General features: G+C 41.5%; 1 protein-coding gene across 1 annotated transcript in view; it reads left to right on the plus strand.

The window, feature by feature from the left end:
• Nucleotides 1-15,372, plus strand: part of DPP4 (dipeptidyl peptidase 4) — an 86,735-nt gene that overhangs the window by 10,343 nt on the left and 61,020 nt on the right. The window contains exons 3-4 of the mRNA XM_014445986.2: nucleotides 13,613-13,708; nucleotides 14,065-14,156. Of these exons, the coding sequence (XP_014301472.1) occupies nucleotides 13,613-13,708; nucleotides 14,065-14,156 (188 nt within the window). The remainder of the gene's footprint in view (nucleotides 1-13,612; nucleotides 13,709-14,064; nucleotides 14,157-15,372) is intronic.

The raw sequence follows: 15,372 nt of genomic DNA on the forward strand, positions 1-15,372 counted from the left end.
AGGTTGCAGGTTTGATCCCTGGTCCAGGCACATGCAGAATAATCCAATGAATGCATAAATGAGTAGAACACAAATCTCTCTCTCTCTCAAATTATATCTATATCTATATCTATATCTATATCTATATCTAGATCTATATTTATATCTATATTAAAGTAAATAGATGTCACGGCAGCCCCTATCTCCAAAGAATCTGCGCATATAACCCTCTCTTTCCCCTCTTCTCACTTTCTTTTTTAACCACATGAGTTTATTGCAAAACAGAGTGTTTTGATGCTGCCTTTTTTTATCCTGAGGGTATTTTGGGGCCGGCACTTGCTTTCTCTTGGCATTCAAAGTGATAAAGAATAGGGAAGATTTGATTTTACATCATTTAAGATAAATCTGAGACAATAGAGTGGGTCAGAAACATCTGAGGGAAATTACTCTCAAATTTCTCATAAAAAGCACATATAAACGGTAATATTTTATCATTATGTCATTATTATGTCATATTTTATCATGTCAATTCATAATGGAAAATGTGGCAGTCAACATAAAATAAAATGGACAAAGTTTAAAAATACATGGCAAAAACTAGATCTCCAAAAGTCGACCCAGGAAAGTAGGACTTAAAGTAATTCATGGCCATAATACAAAATAAAATAAGTAAATAAATAAAGGCAAACAGAATAACCTCACAATATCTAGAAGCTACCTCCTGTTTAATGTGACACAGAGAAAAATAACCTAATTGATGACAAATCTTTGTTGTAAAATTTCCAAGGAGGAAGAAATTAATCTGCATGAAAATGGCTTGACTGCATTGAAAATAAAATCCATAACCCACCATCAAGTGGCCCCTTGGTACTGTCTGGCAATGCCCCATATTCCCCACTTGCTCACTAGCCCTCTTTCCTGATGGACTCTCTCCTGTGTCTCCTCTTCCTAAGCCTCCAGCCCCCCGGCCCCCCAATGCTCTTTCTCACCTGATGACCTTGCTTTCTATCTTCATGAGAAAATGAAAGCCATCAGAAGAGAGCTTTCTCAATTCCCTCCAGCCTGTATGTACCTGTGCACTCACCTGCACTGCCTCTCCCTGGTCAATGGATGAACTCTCCCATCACCTGTCCAAGGCCAGTCCTCCTTTGTGCACAGACCCAACCCCCTTTTGCTTACTCAAAGACATGGCTCCAGCTATTTGCCCTGCCTGCTGCATCTCCATTTCCCCTCTCTCACATCCTGGAAGGGAGGCAGGGAGGCAGGAAAGCAGGAAGGCAGGCAGGAAGGCAGGAAAGCAGGAAGGAAGGCAGGCAGGAAGGAAGGCAGGCAGGCAGGCAAGAAGGCAGGCAGGAAGGCAGGAAGGCAGGAAGGCAGGCAGGCAGGCAGGCAGGCAGGAAGGCAGGCAGGAAGGAAGGAAGGAAGGAAGGAAGGAAGGAAGGAAGGAAGGAAGGAAGGAAGGAAAGAAGGAAGGAAGGAAGGTCCTCTTTGGTCCTCACATCCCTACCAATCTCCCAGTCCCTTTCGCTGCTTTCCTTACCACAAACTCCTCAAAGAGTTTTCTACTATCACTGTCTGCAGTTTCTCTCTTGGCTCCCTCCTAAACCCACTGGCGTAAGGCTTATGGTCACCCAGCCACTAAAACAGCTCTGTTCTCATCAAGGTCCCTAACCTCTATGTTACTAAGTCCAGAGCTCAGCTTTTCCTCTGAGTCTCTCATGCCCTGTCTGGTGATCATCCCCCTTCTCAGCACCCTCTGGGGTTCCCCTCTCTCCTAGTTACCATCCACCTCTCAACATGCTCCCTTTCATTCTCCTTGGGAGTTCCTCCTTGTGTCTGACTTCTAACCTTGAACCACTCTCCAGGGCTCCATCCTGGAACTCCTTCCCTCTTTCCACTAGGTGACTTATTCATCCCATGGCCTTAAACCCCATCTACAACCTGATAATGCCAAAATTTATATCTCCAGGACAGACCCCTTTCCTGAACTCTATTGCATATATGCAACTACTATGTGGACAACTCCATTTGAGTGTTTTTGGCATCTCAAGTAGCATCTCCCCAAAGTTTTTATCCCCCCAAGCCTGTTCCTCCCTTAGCACAGCTTGTCTCTTAGCAAATAGCAATTCCATTTTTCCAGTAGCTGAAGCCCAAGTCCATGCAGTTCTCCTTGACTCCTCTCTTTCATTTACACTCCTTAACTCCTCTCTTTCATTCATGTTCCTTAACTCCTCCCTATCATTCACACTCAATATCCAATGGTCAGCAAATCCTATCACTTCTTCCTTCATATTCTTTCAGAATTTGACCATATCTTACCACCTTCACTGCTACCACCCTAGTCCAAGACACCAACACCTTTCATCTGAATGATTGTAAAAATCTCCCTATTTCTTTTCCTACCTTCCTACAGTATGTTTTCAACACAACGGTCAAGGTGATTGTGGTAGAAAGAACTTTAAATGGCTCCCAAATTTTTCTGCCTTCCCCCCATGTACTAATCCCTGCCTAATCTCTGAGGTTGGGAATATGTTGAGTTTATTTCTGGTAATAAGGTTACGTTCTATGGTACACTCCACTTTAATCTGGCTGCTCACAGGAGGGGCAGTTAGAGATTTGAGGCACAAAAAGATTTGACAGACCACTGCTGGCTTGGAAGATGGAAGCAACCCTATGGCAAGGAATGTGGGTGGCCTCTAGGGGGTGAGAGCAGCCCCAGGCTGGCAGCCAGCAGGAAACAGGGCGCTCAGTCCTACAGCCATGTGGACCTGAATCCTGCCAACAACCTGCTGAACTTGGAAGCAGCTTTTCCCCAGCACCTCCAGGTGAGAACTCAGCCCCGCCAACACCTTGATTTCAACCTTGCGACCCTGAGCAGAGAGCCCAACCATGCCAGGCTGGAATTCCGACCTACAGCAATCTGAGCTAATGTCTACACTGGATTCACCACTACATTGGTGATCATTTGTTACACAGCAATAGAAAGCTAATATAGTGATCATTTTTACACATAAGTTAGATTACATCCTCCTCTGCTCAGATCCTTCCCAAGGCTTCCCATCTCCCTCAGAATAAACACCAGAGTCCTTACAATGACTAACAAGGCCCTTGTAACCTGAGCTCCACTGCCTTGCCTCTCTGAGTTCCTCTCCTACTCTCTTCCCTTTTCTCTCCCATGACTTAGAGGTTTTATTCTTGCTGTTCTTTCTGCCAAGATTCCTCTTCCCTGGGGCTGTCCATTGCTCACCCCCTCAGTTTCTTTTGATATTTGCTAAAATGCCACCTTATCGGTGAGACCTTCCCTCACCATACCGTTTATCACAGCAGTGTCCCCAGACCTGTCACTCCTTCCCTACTTTATTTTCTCTGTGGCACTTACCACCTAACATGTGCATTATTTACTTACTATTTGTTCCTATGTCTCCCCCCATTAGAATGTAAGCTTTCTGAGGCAGGAGTTTTCATGTTCTACTCATTCTTAAAGCTAGTGCCTTAAACATTGAAGAACACAGTGAGTGCTTATACTAGCTTCCTAGGGCAACTGGAACAAGCTACCACAAACTGGGTGGCTTGAAATAACAAAAACTTATTCTCTCACAGTTATGAGGGCTAGAAGTTCAAAATCATGGTGTTGAGAGGGCCATGCTTCCTCTGAAGACTCCAGAGAATAATCCTTCCTGGCCTCTTCCTAGCTTCTGGTGGTTTTTAGGAAGAATTGGTACCCTTTGACTGAGTAGCACTAGAACAAATTATGTTCTAATGTAACCTACCAAACTTTGAATACAAACACTCCCATAAAGTGTAATGCATCTACACTAAATCACAAAAACTGCCAACATAGCATTTACTATGTGTAGTCACTTTTCCAGATACTTGGACTGTTTAGAAGAATGGTTATAATCAAAAGCTTTGTAGCCACAAAGATGTGGTTTGGTGCTCACTAGTCAGACTTGAGTCCAGTTATTGTCATGCCTTTGTGTGCCTCAGTTTCCTTACCTGTGAAATGGGGATGAGAATAAGTTGTATAGAGTCCCTAGAACACCCCAGCACACTGGAAGAATTCTGTAAGCATTTGTAATTATTATTCTTTATGTATTTTCAACTTTTTTTTTATTATTTTAACAGTCCTAGAGGCAGGTACTGTAATAACACTTGTCTCACGCCCTTGAATATTTTGCCTGGTAATCATTGGTGTTTCTTGGCTTGTAGCTGTATGTCTCCAAATTCTGCTCCCATCTCCACAGGGCCTTCTTCCTTCTGTGTCTCCCCATGGTCTTATCTATCTCCAAGTCAACAAAAGTATGTCTTCACGTGCCTTCTTGTAAGGACATCAGTCATTGCATTTAGGGCCCATCCTAATTCAGTCTGACCACATCTTAACTACTACATCTGCAAATCCCTATTTCCAAATAAGGTCCTGTTCTAAGATTCCAACTGGACTCTTCAACCCAATACAACCTGACAATTGGTGAATTAAAGGGATTATCTTAGAGCTCATGGGGAAAAAAATATATTTGTTGATGAAAGGTTTTTAACGTTGCTTTATTCTGATAAAAATACTTACATTCGTAAATATAAAGTTGAGTCATCCAGTACTAGCTCATGTGTACCTCCTATTGCTAGAGCACAGTGCTAGCTGCTGTTTGATAAAGATAAAATAAACTCATTCTTCCAGCTTACTTATAGTCTATTTAAGATAAGACTATTCAGAGTAAATATTTAAATGATACAAAATTATTTGATTAGTTGGAAAAATCTTTGGTATAGTAAATAAGTATTAAAGATGATAAGGAGAGAGAAATGGCGTAAGTAGTAAGGGACTGATCAAGAGGCACAAGGAGGGACCCTGAGAAAATAAAGGCCACAGGTGTGGACTGTTTACTTGAGAAGAGGTGGCTTGAGGAAGCAGCAGGGTCAGGTAAATAGTTTTTAGGATCGGCACACCCTGTGCAAGCTTAAGAACAAGGCAGGAGTAAGCAGTGAATAGAAATTGAATAGGTGCTGAGGGAGAAGAGATGAAAACAAAGTCCCTAAGGAGCAAGAAGACAAGGATCTGAGGCACAGGCCAGGCCCACTGGTCACTCTGAGAGCCAAGGAAAGGATTGAAGAGTGGTGCAAGGGACAGATAGAAGGGGGAAATGAGCTCTATGGTGGCTTTTGCTGCAAAGGAGGAATCACTGAATCTTCTCATTGGACAACTTCATACTGTTTTGAAAATGTGTATGCAGGCGCTGAATTGTTCAGGATTGTGTTCTGTTTTAAATCTTGGAAACATGAAAAAGAGAAAGGAAGGAAAGAAGCCTGTTATAAAGCTCTCATGAGAACTATTTATGAGTTTAAAAAGAAAGAGATAATGAGAGTTACTGGAAATAGGAGGGAAGAGAGAATGAGGGTGGTAGAAGCTCTTTTCCAGGAAGTCACAGAGTTGCCATTCTAAATAAGAGTCTAGAGCAGCCGTGGGCAAACTACGGCCCGCGGGCCGGATCCGGCCCGTTTGAAATGAATTGAACAAATTATGTTCTAAGGTAACCTACTCAATGACCCAAGTCCAAATGTTACTACCAACCTGCTTATTGTTATTAGTTTCAAACTTTGAATACGAACACTTCCATAGAGTGTAATTCATCTACACTAATTCACAAAAACTGCCAACATAGCATTTACTATGTGTAGTCACTTTCCCAGATACTTGGACTGTTTAGAAGAATGGTTATAATCACAAGTTTTGCAGCCACATTGTCTAGTTCAGATGTGGCTTGGTGCTCACTAGTCATGGACTTGAGTCTAGTTATTGTCCAGGCCTATGTGTGCCTCAGTTTCCTTACCTGTAAAATGGGGATGAGAATAAGTTGTATACAGTCCCTAGAACAGCCCAGAACACTGTAAGAACTCTATAAGCATTTGTAATTATTATTCTTTATGTATTTTCAACTTTTTTAATTATTATTTTAACAGTCCTAGAGGCAGATACTGTAATAACACTTGTCTCACACTCTGGAAAGTTTTGCCTGGCGAATGCTGGAAAGGGCAATTTCTATCATAGTTTTGTTTTCCAATGATCTTTTTTCTCAAATGAAGACAAACACTTGGCACAGAGAATAGCATTGCCTATAAATTTTTCTGGAAAGTTCTTGAATGATTCATTATTAGAGCTTCCAACTTCCTCAAATGCTGATGTTCTCGATTCAGTTTTCTTCCTAACACAAACTAGTCACTCTTAGCTTGCACTGTAACACCTTCCATTGATGTCTTACTACAACTATTTTGAGTAGTGTTCAGGAGAAACCAGAACTTTGCTTCAAGTTTTGCATGTTTCACGGTCCTGTGGGTCATTTATCTATACAGTTCAGAAGTTTCCACCTTTCTATTCTTTCTCATCACTTTGAATTGCACTGGCTTAATGTCAGTCGACACAGTAGGACATAAAAATCCTTGAAAATCTTGTTTGACCATTATGGTACTAGTCTTGTTTATTCCCCGAACAGTCCTAACGAGGGAAGAGGGAGTGACTATAGTCAGAAAAGATAATGATAAAGCAATTTCCATTTCATGAAAGAATACAACAGCCTTGACATCCTGTTTGGTGCTGGCTTCCTGTGTGTGCTGAATCTGCTGGCTCTTACAGGGTGAAGGCAGTGTGAATCTGGCAATGTAAACTACTGGTGGTGGTGGTGGTGTGTGTATGTGAGTGTGTGTGTTGGGGGGAAGGGTTGGAAGTATTGGTCTGGGGAAGAAAGACTAATTTAAACAAAGATCTGAAGAAAGAGAGGAAATAGCAAGCCTTGGGCATATCTGAGGAGAGCATTACAGGCCGAGAGTACAGCAAGTTCAAGGTCCCTAAGGCAGGAATGGGCCCCTGTGTCTGTGGAACAGCAGGAAGCCACTGTGGATGGAGTAGAGTGAAAAGGCAGGGGATGAGGAGGTGAGGCTAAACTCATAACAGACAACACCTGCCCCATTAAATTGTTTCCTTTTTTTCCAAATTATTACTATTCTGAGAAATGTGCATTGTGTCCTTTGGTTGGCCTTTCAGAGTAGACCTTTGAAAATCCTATCTAATAAAGAGGGAATATGCTAATTGACTCGCACGCCATCACAAAGATGGTGGTGCCCACAGCCACAAGATGGTGGCAGCCAGTCCCCTGAGCCCCACCGGGGTGGCAGATGGGCCCGGCCACTCCACGTGCCTGCCTCTGAAATCCCCCAGTCCCTTCAGCCCCCCAACCGCGCAGGGCCAGCCTAAGGCACAGGCAAGCCTCGGATGATGGCTGCCCAGCCGTCCAGGGCCTCCCAAGGCTCAGGTAACCAGGGCTGGCCTAGGCTTGCACTGCCAGCAGTGGCAGCAGCAGAGGTGTGATGGGGCATTGCCTTCCCCTGATTGCCGGGTCGCCTCCTGCCCCTGAGTGCTCCCGGACTATGAGAGGGGACAGGCCAGGTTGAGGGATCCCCCTCCAGTGCATGAATTTTCATGCACCGGGCCTCTAGTACATTAATAACTTCCTTAAGAAAAATTTGGTCATCTGACACTCTGATCTTAGAGTAAATTCTACAAGCTCCAGCCATAGAAAAAAAGTGATGGCAATGCATTTTTCAGAGGCCACTTGAAGTACCTTGATGTTTTTTCTACTGAGAAGGCAAATCTGACTATTGTGATTATGCACTATAATGCATCTTGTATACGGTAATCAGAAAAACATCACCTTTCACAAATCCTCTAAGTCCACTAACTTCAACACTTTCCCTCCATACAGCTGACTCCCACTATAGATGCTATGGATGGTATTAGACATGTCGATGAGAAAAAAGTAATGTTCATTAGCACTTAGCAAATGATCAGATTGTACTTGTCCTAGATATTTTTTCAATGTGATGCTCTTATTAGGTTCGTTTGGGGTATGAACACGGTGAAACTAAATGGCTATGATTTAATTTCAGCACCACTGCTCAGTATTCAAAGGGGAGACTTCCTATTCATTTTTGTGGCCTGAATGCCCAGCACATAGGGCTTCCTGAATTTTAATCCTGAGCTAAGCACTTTACATATGTTATCTCATTTAATCATGGCAAATCCCTATGGGCTAGATAATGCTTTTATTCTCATTTTATAGGTTTAAAAAAGTGAGGTTTTGAAAGATTCGATAATTTTCCCAAGGCTTCAGAGGGAGAATTAGACCTGAGCTCAAATCCAGTCTCTCTGATTTCAAAGCCACTAGGGACCCAACCCCTTATTGAGATTTGTTGAATCAATATACTGGTAGATGGGTGGTAGTCTGCATGTCCTGCTGGTCACACAGGATATGAGGAACCTTCTAGTCAATTTCTCCTTCTGCCTTCCTGATGTTTCTTCCTCTGTCCCTATGTCAAAGCTACTATTTTGCTAGATCAAATTCTAAAGTAACACTCATTTTATTTCCCTAGCATCAATATAAAATAACTGATTAACGTATGGAACACAAGTACTTTATAACCAGATATCTTTTTCCCATGTTTAATAACTTTATGAGTTTATGAGGTGTAAAGAGCATATTTCATTAGATACTTATTTACTAAAACAGTTTGTGTGACTTTGTGAAGTAGAAATATTATATATCATAGCTTAATACAGACAAAAAAGTTTATTATTAATGAGTATATAAGTATTCAAAATATCCTGTAACCATAAAGGGACGACTGATCAAAGCAAGAATATTCCATAGGACGACATTACTCTCTTACTTGGATCTTGCCATTCTGGAATTACTTGTACTCAGAAATGATTTTGATCCCATAGCAAGGATTCATTAGGTGACCACACACTTTGATGAGAATTCATCCTCAGGTTGAATCATTTTGGAAGCTGTTATTCTAAAGCAGTTTTGACTGATAAAAAATGGCATTTCCATATGGTTCAACCTAATGGTTGCTCTCATCAGAGAAGTAGAATATAAAGTTGTTAGCCTTTTTTTAATTTTTAAATGGAAGAAAATTTAAATTATTTTTAATGTGAATCTGAGAGTTTCTATATATGCTGACGGATAACATATGATTAACTGCTCTACTTGGCTAGCACAGTGCTTTGAACTGATAAGTCAAATGAACGACATGTCCCAGGCCCACCAGGAAAACCACACAAGCAGCCAAAGCCCTTCATCTGTCGCCGCAGCAGTGCCCTGTCAGTGAGCAAGTAGACAGGAAGGAGAGACGTGGGCATGTCCTCTGTTTGACAGAATAGGTTGTAACTTGGCAGCCAACTGTGAACTTGCTAAAGGTCAAAACCTGGACTTGGCACTCACATCTCACAGAACTCGCTTAGCTAGATGTTTCAAAAGTGTCTTCCAATGCACACTGCTTATCAAATGGCAAGGCAAAAAACAAGGAACATTTGTTGCTCTACTTGCTCCAATTTAGCAGCGCTGTTCTGGGATGGGTAGCCAGGATATGGAAGCTGACTCGCAGGGTCATTGTAAAGGAGCTGAGTGAACCAACACAGAAAAGGGGGACCTGAGCCTGGCATGAGTGTCATGGGCCATAGCAAGAGTGTGGCATCCATGCTGATATCTGGAACATGAGCAGATGGGTCAAAATCACACTGGGCCCATTATGAGCAGAAAGGAGGCTGAGCATGGTAGAGAGGATGGCTTTAGAAAAGCTATGGCCTAACGGAAAATGAGCCCAGCAGTGTCTGAGGAGGGCAGGTAAGTGCTCAATGAGAAGAGCAGCACTCTGGGCAGCAGGTGACAGCACAGGGAATTTTACCTCAATTAACAATATTTCAGATGTAATTGTATTATTCTGGGAAACCTGGGTAAATACTGTGTGTGATCTATTAGAGATACTCAATTCATTCTCTTCTTACAAAACCAGGAATCTGTGATAGATGTTCTGAAGAGATATTTTGCATTTTATATGTACGACTTAGTCTATTCAGGCTGCTGTATCAGTTTAACATAGTCTGGGTGACTTAAACAACAAACATTTATTTCTCATAGTTCTGGAGACGGGGAAGTCTAAGGCACTGGCGGATTCAGTGTCTGGTGTCTGGTGAGGGTCTGTGTCCTGTGTCATCACATGGTGGAGTCACTTTTCTAAGCACACTAATTCCATTCATGAGGAATCCACCCTCATGACCTAATCACCTTCCAAAGGCCTCATCTCCAAACACCATCACGTTGGGGTTAAAATTTCAACATATGAATTTTTGTGGGACACAAACCTTCAGTCCATTGCTGTATATGCAAAAAAGTGAGGTAGGCTGTAAGTATAGGTCTATCTAGACATAAGCAGTAGCAGATAGTATTAGGACTGTGAATGTCTATAACCATTTATATTTTGATTTATACTAATTTAGGGATGTGTGTTATGTATATGTTAGACTAATATCTCTTGGTAGCAGGTTATATATTCTCAACAGTATTTTTAGTACTCACTTTATAGCTATTTGATGTATGAAAGACTGATTGAATGAATACAAACAACTGAGGGCATTCAGTGGACAAATCTAAATTTGTAGTTTTGTAGTCCAATATGTTTCACATAATATTTTCTGTGGCCCAAGGCTTTACTCTTGTTTGAACGTTGACAAATCCAAAGGCTGGTTATATTCATTTGCTCTATTTCTGCTTACAAACACAAATATCTTACTAACTTTCAGAGGTGAAATGCAGACCTAATTTTGAAAAAAAAAAGAAAGGTGTTTTTTTCTAAAAAAACAAACCTCTTTTACTTAATTAATAAACTAGGTTTAAATCAATGGAGCAATGAAGCGAAGTGTTGCAAATTTATTTGTTTAAAACTAAACCTTTCATAGGCAGAATCAAGACTGTGTGATAAGATCAAAAGAAATAAAGTCTTAAGAATGGATTTTGAAAGAGGATTTCCTATAAGAGAATAACATTTCCACAGGCTGTAAAAAATTAACTAGAGAAGGTATTGCTAGCTTTACAATCCCCAAAGAATAAGAATTGCCACTGTAGGAATATTATGATGGTGGCTGCTTTTGTGAGTGTATGTTTGCTTGCATGTGGAAACAGTAGAGAATTTGGAAAAAAAGACTTTAGGCTGTTTGTCATCAGTGGAAGATCTGGGGTTGAGGAAGAAGAATCACATTGTCTTGACTATGCTTGTTGGAATATATCCTATGTCACTAAAAAACAAAACCTTTTGTGTGTGTGCCTACTTACCACAGCATAGAACTGTGCTAGGAACTAAGATTGATGCAATACATACATACATACATACATAAGGCCCTACATGGCCTACCTGTGTAGAGACCACACAGGTAGGCTGGGAGGCCTGGAAAAACAGTTATCGGTGCAGGTCACTGTTACAAGAGCCAAATGACCAGTGTGGGGCAAAAGTCAGAGAAGGTAGCATTGAAGTTTCTGTGAAGAGGTGGGAATTGGAGGGTGGAGCATTGCCACAGCCAGGGAAGCAGTTGAAGACATTGCAGGGAAGTGGCTTAGGCCAAGAAACAGAGACAGAAAAGTCTCAGAAGATCTGTTGGGTTCAGTAGGCAGATCAGTGTGGCTAGGTAAGAAGGTTCATGCAGGAGAGAGTGGAAATGAGGTTGGAAAGGGAGTCTCATGTTAGATTGTGGAGTCCACAAATACCAGGCTGAGGAGTATGAATCTTCCTGCAGGCAGTGGCGAATCACTGAAAGATTTTGAGGAAGAGATCGCCAGGAGGAAAGTGGCATTTTAGAAAAACCATTTTAGTGGCTGTGCAGTGGAGGCATTGGATTAGAGAGAAACCTATGCCAGGGATACCTGGGAAAAAAGGTTTCACAGGAAGACTCTAGAGCAGTGGTTCTCAACCTTCCTAATGCCTCGACCCTTTAATACAGTTCCTCATGTTGTGGTGACCCCCAATTTCATTGTTACAAATTGAACATAATTAAAGCATAGTGATTAATCACAAAAACAATATGTAATTATATATGTGTTTTCCGATGGTCTTAGGCGACCCCTGTGAAAGGGTCATTCGACCCCCAAAGGGGTCGCGACCCACAGGTTGAGAACCGGCTGCTCTAGAGGATTGTGTGGATGGGGATAATGGTAAAAGAGAGGGAGACATCAAAAATGATGTTCAGATTTTGAATTTGGGTCACCAGTAAAAAATTTAAAACCACACAAACTCTCTAGGGAAAACTAGTTTTGGAAGGAAGACAATACTTTTAGATAAGGTAGGTATAGGATTAAGCATGGGACAAGTCAACTAAGAAACCCCAAGACAGCAGGGGAAATGTATTTGGGGTGTGGTAATGAGTATAGATTTTGTCATTTATTTAAATGGAAAATATGCCTAAAATTCAGGAAGTCACATTCTTCAGAGTTCTCTGGAAGGAATAATATATAGAGAGAAGCACAGAAAGCTGAAGGCTGAGTATCAAAGCATTTCTGCCTTAGAGGTCAATGAAGAAACATTGAGTCAAAATAGGAGATAGAAAAAGTAACCGTCGGTGAGTCAGAACAGCTGAAGAGTTACAGAATCAAGGGCAAGGTTTCATGAAAACTTCCACCAAGTTAAGGAAAAGTGACCATACAACCAAAGATCCCTGAATTGGGTAAGGAGCATGTCTTAAAGGTCTGTGCATTGGGAGGGGGATTGAAAGAGACCTCAGGGCCTCACTAAAGCAGCTGTTGACTGGGAATGTGCCTAGTCAAACTAGTATATGCTGTAATCATAAAATATATACCAGATTTCAAAGATGTAGCATTTAAAAAAGAATGTTAAAGACCCTAGTAATAGCATTTAAATATTGACTACACATTGAAATGGTGATATTTTGGATATATTGGGTTAAATAAAAGATGCTGTTAAAATTAATTTCATCTTAAAATTTTTTTTAATAAGGCTCACTAGAAAGTGTACTTACATTATATTTTTACTAGAGGCCTGATAAATGAAATTTGTGAATGGGGGGGAGGTGTCCCTCAGCCTGGCCTGCACCCTCTCCAATCCGGGACCCCTCAGGGGATGTCCATCTGCCGGTTTAGGCCCAAACCGGCGGTTGGACATCCCTCTCGCAATCCAGGACCGCTGGCTCCTAACCGCTCACCTACCTGCCTGCCTGATCACTCCTAACCACTCTGCCTGCCTTCCTGATCACCCCTAACTGTGCCTCTGCTGGCCTGCCTGCCTGATTGCCCCCTAACTGCTCCCCCGCCGGCCTGATTGTGCCACTAAATGCTTGTCCCCCCACCAGCCTGATCACCCTAACTGCTTTCTCCCCAGCCGGCCTGATCTCACCCTTACCTGCTCTCCCCTGCTGGCCTGATTGCCCCTAATCGTCTCTGCCTCGGCCCCCACCATCATGGCTTTGTCCGGAAGGAAGTCGGACGTCCAGAAGACTTCCGGTCAATCCGGTCTAATTAGCATATTACCCTTTTATTAGTATAGATTGAACATCACTGATCTAGACCTTCATAATGAAGGTCACTAATATATGGTGAAACACACACTCACATACTCTTTAATGGTTAAATGCGTTTTTACTCCATCCACCCAATTCAAAATCTTTCAATATGTGCTTTGCATTTTGTGAGTATATTTTTGTGTCTTGTAACCAGTATATTGTAGAGATCCATTTGTTTATTTTATGCAAAACATAGGTTATTCCATCTTACTAAACATTGGCTCTTTTTTCAACCAACAGATAATGTTATAGTTGATGGTCGCAGGACCTACACTCTAACTGATTATTTAAAAAGTACTATTAGAACGAAGAACTACAACTTGCGGTGGATTTCAGGTAAGGATTTTTTGGGGAAAGGGGAGGATTTTTATGCTTATATTTATTCCAATTAGGTTGTGGAGCACTTTTATAGTACTGAGAAGATATTCTTGCTTTTTAAAACCATATAGGAGAGAATCTTTTTCTACCTAAGGATGCAAAGGGAGTTAAGCTAGAAAGTTTATTTCACAAAAATCATGGACAAGTGAATGGATACCAGTGGAATAGTCATCACTTAATGTTTTTTTAAACTTAGAAATGCTCATTTAGTATCTGTGCAAACTTGAATCTTAAATTTTTATTGCATAATTTTTAGCTTATGAAGATGTTTAATAGCAACTTGAAATATTGATCTGGTTGTTTTCTCTCTTTAGACCATGAATATCTCTACAAACAAGAAAATAATATCTTGCTATTCAATGCTGACCATGGAAACAGCTCCACTTTCTTGGAGAACAGTACATTTGTATGTTTAATCACATAATTAATTCATACTTGAAGGAAATTCTGGGGATTTTTTTTCATAACCTTTTAAATTCTGAGTACTATCTTTTCATGCTGTTGGACTCTCTCTGCAGCATATGGCACAGTGGATCTTTCTCTCCTTCTTGGAATGTTCCCTGCCTTGGCTACTTTTTAGTCTCCTTTGACGATTCCTCCTCCTCTGCCCATACTCCTAAATGTAAGTGTCCTCAGGGCCCCTCTCCTCACTTTGCTGGCCCCTCTCCTCACTTCGCATGCTCTCCTTCAGTAAATTCCATGCCCTTCCACAACCTCAGCATTCTCTTTCTGGCCTTGATTCTCCAGTATACACTTCTAACACCAACCTCCTCTCATGATCTAAACCTCTATTTCTAATAGCTTGCTTGCTTCTGCATATGAATGGTCTGCAGGCATTTTAAACTCAGTATCCCAAACTAAACTAGTTATTTTCCCTTCACTCTCCTAGCAAACTGAAAGCATCCTGCTCCTCTTCCTGAGTTCCCTATCTTGGTAAATAGTGCTCTCCTACAAGCCAATCCTCCTTGACTCCGCCCCGTATTTAGCTAATCAACAAAACCTCTCAAGTGTCTCTCAGATTTCCATTTCACTGTAGAGTCCTGGTTCAAGGCTTGTTTCATTCTGTGATAGTAAGTATTCTAATTTGTGTCCCTATCTCCATACCATAGACCAATTACTGCATTGCCCGCATCCAGGACTGAGACAACCCCTCTCATCTCATCTCAGTTACTGTGTCACCAGAGCACCTTTGTAAAAAACAGATGATAAGATTCTAGAAAATTCATCTGCAAAAATAGTCATATTTCTGCTTCTTATATTTAAGTCCTAGCTATTTTTATAATTTTATGTCCTCTTAGCTTATATTTTGTCTGATATACCATATACTGTACTAGTATTCAGGTTACACCTAACCTTTAGACAGTCTTTAAATATGCATACCCTGCCCTAACCAGTTTGGCTCAGTGGATAGAGCATCAGCCTGAGGACTGAAGGGTCCCGGGTTCGATTTCAGTCAAGGGCATGTACCTTGGTTGTGGGCACATCCCCAGTAGGGGGTGTGCTGGAGGCAGCTGATCGATGTTTCTCATCGATGTTTCTAACTCTCTATCCCTCTCCCTCCCTCTCTGTAAAAATCAATATATATATATGCGCATACCCTTTTTGCTCATGCTGTTCCCCTA

Source organism: Myotis lucifugus, unplaced genomic scaffold (assembly GCF_000147115.1).
Source record: "Myotis lucifugus unplaced genomic scaffold, Myoluc2.0 scaffold_5, whole genome shotgun sequence".
Taxonomy (NCBI): Eukaryota; Metazoa; Chordata; class Mammalia; order Chiroptera; family Vespertilionidae; genus Myotis; species Myotis lucifugus.